Source organism: Notothenia coriiceps, unplaced genomic scaffold (assembly GCF_000735185.1).
Source record: "Notothenia coriiceps isolate Sejong01 unplaced genomic scaffold, NC01 NC01_scaffold00018996, whole genome shotgun sequence".
Lineage (NCBI taxonomy): Eukaryota > Metazoa > Chordata > Actinopteri > Perciformes > Nototheniidae > Notothenia > Notothenia coriiceps.
This window is the reverse complement of record NW_011351697.1, coordinates 35,781-43,181: the sequence shown is the minus strand read 5'-3', so window position 1 is coordinate 43,181 and position 7,401 is coordinate 35,781. Positions and strand designations below refer to the sequence as shown.

The 7,401-nt window shown below is 39.9% G+C and overlaps 1 protein-coding gene across 1 annotated transcript; it reads left to right on the top strand.

Moving 5' to 3' along the window:
• Positions 1-1,655: 1,655 nt before the first annotated feature.
• Positions 1,656-3,253, top strand: ndufs5 (NADH:ubiquinone oxidoreductase subunit S5). Its single transcript, XM_010777992.1, has 2 exons — positions 1,656-1,764; positions 2,956-3,253. Exon 2 carries the CDS (start codon positions 2,960-2,962, stop codon positions 3,236-3,238), a length of 279 nt encoding a protein of 92 aa, XP_010776294.1. The 5' UTR covers positions 1,656-1,764; positions 2,956-2,959; the 3' UTR covers positions 3,239-3,253.
• Positions 3,254-7,401: the final 4,148 nt, after the last annotated feature.

Genomic DNA, 7,401 nt, shown 5'->3' with positions numbered 1-7,401 from the left:
GACTGGTTTTCGGACCCCCCAGACCCCCCCAATAAAGCAAAACTGCACGTTTCAGAGTGGCCTTTTATTGTGGCCAGCCTAAGGCACAATAATCATGCTGTCTAATCAGCATCTTGATATGCCACACCTGTGAGATGGGATGGATTATCTCGACAGAGGAGAAGTGCTCACTATCACCNTAACCATTTCTCTCAAATATTGTTCACAAATCTGAAAAAATCTGTGATAGTGAGCACTTCTCCTTTGCCGAGATAATCCATCCCACCTCACAGGTGTGGGCCACACCTGTGAGGTGGGATGGATTATCTCGGCAAAGGAGAAGTGCTCACTATCACAGATTTTTTCAGATTTGTGAACAATATTTGAGAGAAATGGTTATTTTGTGTATATAGAAAATGTTTTAGATCTTTGAGTTCATCTCATGAAAAATGGGAGCAAAAACAAAAGTGTTGCATTTATATTTTTGTTCAGTGTAGATAGCAATATTTAAGTGTTATTATTATATTGTTTCTGTATTTCCTGTCACCGTTAAAGCCCTGCTCTGCGGGGGGTTGGACATGCAGGACTGTGAAAGACAACTTGTGGACGTTCTGGGGGGAAATAAATAAACACAATATGATGTTGCACCAAACTATCTGCTTGTTTTGTTTTTGTTTAATGACTACAAACTAATGGAAATCTTTTATGATATGTATGAGCCTTTAAGTAACTGGAGAAGTCATGAGAATATGGTAATGTGCTAGTTATCAGTGCGGAAATGAGTCTAGAGAAACTTAGACATGTCGTTTTGAGTTGCTTAAGGTTGCCTTTCAACACAGTTAATGTCAAATGATAATTGCATTATGTTGAGGAACAATATCATTTCATTATTATATGTTTAAACAAGATATACATGTATTCCTGTTTGTTTACAACTGACACAGGCCTGGTAAAAAAAAGGGTAACCAAACAATGTTTGTATAATCAAAGGCATAACATCGTCAAATATCCAAAGGTAAATGTGGATAGATTAACCCAAAATCTTTCAAATGAAGAGAGTGTACAAAATATGTATACTTGAAAACAGCTGAAAAAGAAACTCTTCTAAAACGTATCACATCCCAAAGGAAAATATAGTAAGTTGTTCTAAAATCTTTGATTTCTTTATGCACACGAAATTTTATTTTAAATCTTTGACATATTGTTCATTATAGATGTTTGAATGTCTGCTTTAGGTGTTGAATGCCAGTTAAATGTGAATGGTGTATTTAAACCAAGCAGCAGTCCCACAAAGTATTGCCTTGGTTAAGATTTGCATGCAGTCGATATATTATGATTATGTTATACAAAATACCTATTTGTGTTATTATTATATATTATTATATATTTTATTTTAATATATTATTTTATTTTATATTTTAAGACAATATGTAACTACATCACACTAAGGGATTTTAGTTTGAATTTACCTACATGTGCAATTTTAGAATACATAGCCTATCCTTAAAGACCTTTTTTTGTGTTATTTACAAAATATTGAAAGAAAAAACTTTAAATCAAGCGAGATAGTTGATATCTACAGTAGTTTCCCTTTTCATGCCACTGGCTCTCCTCTCCTCCTCTCCTCCTTTCCTTTCCGGTAAGCGACTGAGGTGAAAGAGCGTCTCTTCAAGTCACTACCTCTCATTTTACGGCCGTGTTTTGGTCTGCCGTAAAGCGAAACGCGTGGACTCGGCGGAAGGTTAAAGCGAAACTCTCTGGTTGAAGTGATTCCTATCAAACACGGTAAATACAGATACATTGTTATTTAATGTAGGTTTCATATCAGCGCCTTACTTGTATAGACACGATGTCATGTGCATTTGTATTTAAAAAACATCAGTGTTAAGATAGAGCGGCCTGTTGACATGAACGAGCAGTCGTTGAAGGAGACTGGTTAGCATAACATGCTAACACCTGACAGCTTTAGAGTTTCAATGATTGTGTCATGACTCCATTTCAATATATAATAAGCTTAGGGTGTTTTTTTCAGCAGAGGGTAAGCCAGCTAGCTATTCGAACATGAGTTAGCTAGGTGCTAGCTATATAACGTTAATCGACAGGTTAGCCATTATTTAAAGGATAAAATAGTTTATTGTTGAGTTTGATTGTTCCAAGGTAATTTCACAGTTTGGACAAGGAAAACAGAAATGGGAGTTGAATGTTAAAAGCAATAGTAATTTAGCACATTTACTCCTTGAATGTGTATGTCACTTCCATGAAAGTCTGTAAAGCAGTGATATGACAGTAAGACAGCAATGTTATCATATTGGTGGCACAGCTGCTCAACTATGAGGTTATCAAGTTAGGTTTTGCTCTTTTTGTATTAATCATACTGCACTGTTGCATGCACAACTTCTTGTTTGTGTATTTATCATTGAAATGACACCATCAAGTCTACAGAGAGGTGCTGCAGTGTTTTCCTACTAAAAGCTTGAACTAGTATATACTACATAACCCTATAACTCTTATTATATAACCCTTTTACTTACAAGAAAGCAGACGTTATGAAAAGGAACCTTTTTAGGCACGTTTTATTTTGAGCAGAAACTCTTGACGTTACTTACTATTTGTAATGTCACTTATTAGATGCTTTTACCCAAAGAGACTCCATACAATCAGTTGTCAAATAGCCTTTGGTTTTGAAACCAAGCAAAACATTTAAAAATGTACAAAGATTGTATTTATGCTGTAACTTTTCTTTAAACTTCGTTATAATATAATCACTACTACTGTAAGGTGCTCACTTTTCATGTGCAATATGTTTGCTGTCAACTTTTTTTTGTTATAACGACACGTATACAGCTTTCGTGGCAGTTTTTCAAGGCTGATGTTTTTATTCTGCCTTCTTCTTGTCTTTGTGATTTCTCCGTCTTCTTCCTGCTACTTCCTGTTTGTTGCTCATTATTCTCTCCTCTCCGTCTTCTCCCTCATTAGCATCATGCCGTTTGTGGACCTGCAGACTCGGCTCGGCATCGACGCTGATAAATGGCTGCTGAATCAGAGCAGCCTTCAGCCCAAGCAGAAGGCGGCGCGCTGCCACACTTTTGAGAAGGATTGGATCGAGTGCTCCCACAACATTGGGCAGACCCGCTCCAAGAAGGAGTGCCAGCTGGAGTTAGAGGATTTCAACGAGTGCTTGCACAAGAAGAAGACAGTAAGTGTCTCAATGCTCTCTGTCTCCTGTGTGAGTTATTTTAGTATCATTTCAGAGCGGTGACTGCTGGAAAAGGGATGCACTGTATGGTATTTTTTAACCAATACCTTTTATTGGTCTACCTCTTATAGCCAATGAGACAACCAATCGTTTCCCATTTTTATATTTTAAAAAGTAGTCCATAACCTGTAGTTTATGCACACAAGACGGTATGAAAGTCAAAGATGTTTGGAGAAAGATGGAGGATTTTATATTCTATACCTCTGACCTATTTCAATCTGACTCACGTCCCTTATGTAAAGACAAAAAAACTATTCTCAAATTTTCTTACATTTATTCGTGTGTGTCATTCTCTGAGAGTGTGAAAAAGTTCAGAACCGGACACATGTTTTGTGTTTTTCATTATGTTATTGTGTCCTTTTTCACATCAGAAGTGTAAAAAGTGCAAACAGTGTGGCTCTAGAGGTGATCAGTCAGAAATCATCCTAATTCCATCCTCTTTGGAATAGGTTATGCACATCACCTTTTTAGTGAGTTACTCAGATGAGTTTGGTACTCACCCCACACAAAGCGATTGTACGAGAATCCCCTCACCCCACTCCTCCTCAGTGTCTCATTCACTGTCCTCTATTTACACTTCTTGCATGCTAGATGATGAAGATGATTACCATTAACATTAAAACATGATAAATCCCCTGTATCATAACTTGTAGTGCATCACTTAAGACTTTGTCTGTATCATTTAGGTCTGCAAACACAACTCCTTCAACACCCAAGCCTATTTGCTAAATATTATTCCTTTCTCTTTACCCAATGAACCTTCGACACATCCAAATCATTTGTTTGCCGGTTTCTAATGAACTCATATAAGTTAATTGAGCCGCTATACGGCATAATTATCCCACATTTCTGCAACATCAAGCTGTCTGAATCTTAAAGGTTCCATGTCATGCTAGTGGAGCCTCGCAGATGGGGGTGTTGCAGCCCCCTCAGCATCCCCCCCTTCGATGTCTCACTGTCTCGCAGACCCCCCATCTGCGAGAAATGAACCCAGCTCACACTGTCCGCTCCTCGCAGCACTCAGAGTTCCCGCCAACACGGCACCCAGACCCCACGCAGCATTCTCATCTGTTCGTCATTACTGGTGTCATTTTCTGGTTGCTAACAAACGCCATTGTAACACATAATCACTGATGTTCCGCTGTAAAGGTGGTGGACTCATCAGAACAGACTGGGCGAGCTGACCAATCAGAGCACAGTGGGCTCATAGGGGGGGGGGCAGGAGCTCCAACAAGGCGTGTAGGATAGAGAGTGAATACACATACTATACAGAGATGCTGTATGAGAAACCAATGTGATTCGGGAACATTGAACAATGTAAATCTATTTTAGTATACCTCAACAATGGAATCATGATCAGTGGAAATGGCCATGACATGGGATCTTTAAAGCTTGTTGTGAGTATGTTAGTAAAACATTATTTTCTAGCTATCGTTAGCTGGCTAGAATTCAACAATAACAATCATATGATTGAATACATGCCATTGAACCTGCGTGTAAAGGCACGCAGTACCTGAAACTGGCCTGACGGGTTTAACACTGCCATGCATACATTTTAACGCTTGTTTGCCTTTAGATTGAAATATAAGATAGTAACCTGAGAAGTCACGCATGAACTTGAGCATCCACAATCAGACACTTCACTTTAGCCCTTTAACTTCAATAAAGATAATGAAAACACTAAAATACCATTCGACCCAGGTGAAGGAAGTAACCGAGGTGCTTTCGGCCATGTAATGTGAACTACAAGGCTCCTTTTCCTTTTTTACATTTGGTTGGCTTTATGTTAACTCCACCCAGCTGCGGGTGTTTCCCCAGAAAATTATTTGGTGGACAAATGCAACGTAACCCGCGGCAGCCGTCCTGTCTACTCTGTTGAAACGCCGTGGGACTTGATGGCTTGGAATTGAGCATAAAAACAACAAATAAAGCTTACATAGACATTCAAAGTGGAACGTACCTAGAAACCTCCCATTGAGCAAACGAGTCAAACAAAAGCTCTCGTTATGTAACTGGCTCAGAAATGACACAGAGTACATTTCTGCTCTTGTTTGATTGATGGTCGAGAGGACTTTCATTTTCATAGAGAATTGAACCTCTCAGCCATGCTCATGGTCAGAGAGATATAGTGCGACCACCCGCTGATTCCTGCATTGTAACCACATCTGTGTTTTGCTGTGGTTGAAAGTCTACTGGACAAACAGCAACAGGAGGGTGAATGCTCAGTGTGTGTTTTCGTTAAATTCAACATCTGTCTGCAGAATACAAAGTAACTTTCAACTGTTGGCGGGAGAGAGAACAGACCCTGACAAAGAGCGTTCACCTTTCACAAGTGGATGTTTATCCAGATGGGTTATTTTGACCATGAGGGCAAAGACAGTCTAAGAATAGCTGAATAAACACTAAAAACGGAACCACAAAGGTTGAAGTTTTCTTTAAGAACAACAAAAAAGTGAGTTTATGAGTGGACAGAGTCAGAGGCCTACATGAAAGCATTTCTGAACAAATGTGAATGGACAAAACACATCTCCATCCATCCATCTTCTCCCGCTAATCCGTGGAGGTTAGCAGTTCCAGCAGAGAGCCCCAAACGTTCTTTTCCCTGGCCACATCAACCAGCTCTGACTGGGGGATCACAAGCGCTCCCAGCCAGCGCGAAGAGATATAATCCCTCCACCTGGTTCATAGGTCCTACCCTTGGTCTCTTCCCAGCTGGACGTGCCTGGAACACCTCCTAGGGAGGCCGCCCAGGTGGCCATCCTAACTAAGGTGCCCAACACCTCTACTGGCCTCCTTTCGACGCAGGAGGAGCGGTTTCAACTCGAGTCGCGTCCGGGATGACCGAACTTCACTTCACCTTATCCTTAAGGAGACACCAGCCACCCTGCGGAAGAAAAACCCATCTTCGCCCGCTTGTATCCGCGATCTCGTTCTTTTCAGTCATGACCCTCCTTCGATGACCATAGGTGAGGGTAGGAATGAAAATGCCTGGTAGACAGAGAGCTTGTTGCTTCTGGCTCAGCCTCCTTTTCCGTCACAGAACGGTGAGGGTACAGCGACTGCAGTGCCGCTCCCGCTGCTCAATTCTCCGGCCCATCTCACGTCCGATTGTTCCGCGGGGGCGGAGCGGCGGGGGGAGACAAGACCCCGAGATACCTGGAACTTCTTCACTTGGGGTAAGAACTCATTCCGCTACTTGCGAGTGGACAGTGTCCATCGGATGTTCCTGCGAGGAACATGCCTCAGATTTGGAGGTACGATTCTGGATCCAGGGGGGGCCGGCTCACACTCGGTTGCGAACCGATCCAGTGAGTGCTGAAGGTCGCAGACCAATGAAGCCATCAGAACCACATCATCTGCAAAAAGCACAAAAAAAACACATCTTAAATTCAATATTTATATTTTTGATATATATATATTGGACAGCCGCAACATTGCATTTGTTTAGTGTGATTGGGAAGCTCATTTTTATTTATTTTTTAACATTTATATTTTACTAGACATTTTCAAAGGCAAAAACACAAGGACATGGCTCACACACATCACAAACAGAACAGGAGCGCCGACTAGTGGTAAAGGTAGTCGACTAGTCGACTAGTCGATTAGTTGGTGAAACCCCTAATGCACATGGCGTTGTATTTATACATGATTTGCTTCATAATATAGATATACTTAATTATTTCCTCATTATTATTATTATAAAACAAAAAATGTATAATTGATAAATAAATAAATAAATGTATAAATAGATAAATAGTCAAATACATATATACACATCTATATACACACACATACACATCTCTTCCTTTTCTGATTAATTCACCTATTCATCCATTTCCCATTTAATTTAACTTCTGTCATTATTATTACCATTATAAACTCATTTCAATGTTGAATGTCAGACAAAAATAAATAAAAATTAACTGTTGTTGAATCGTAGCAACAACACATCTAAACATTTGGTGATGGGAGTGATAAAAAGCTCATGTTTCTCACAAAAATGGGTATGCCCTGAGTGTTGGATTCTAAACATTTGAGTAAATGTAAGCTATTATGGTGTGCTTGGCTGAAAACAAATTTGAAAGGCAACCATTAATGGCATCGGTTTGAGATGAAATACCTTCATTCCCCATGCCAATCACCTGACTGAAAATTATGAAAACATG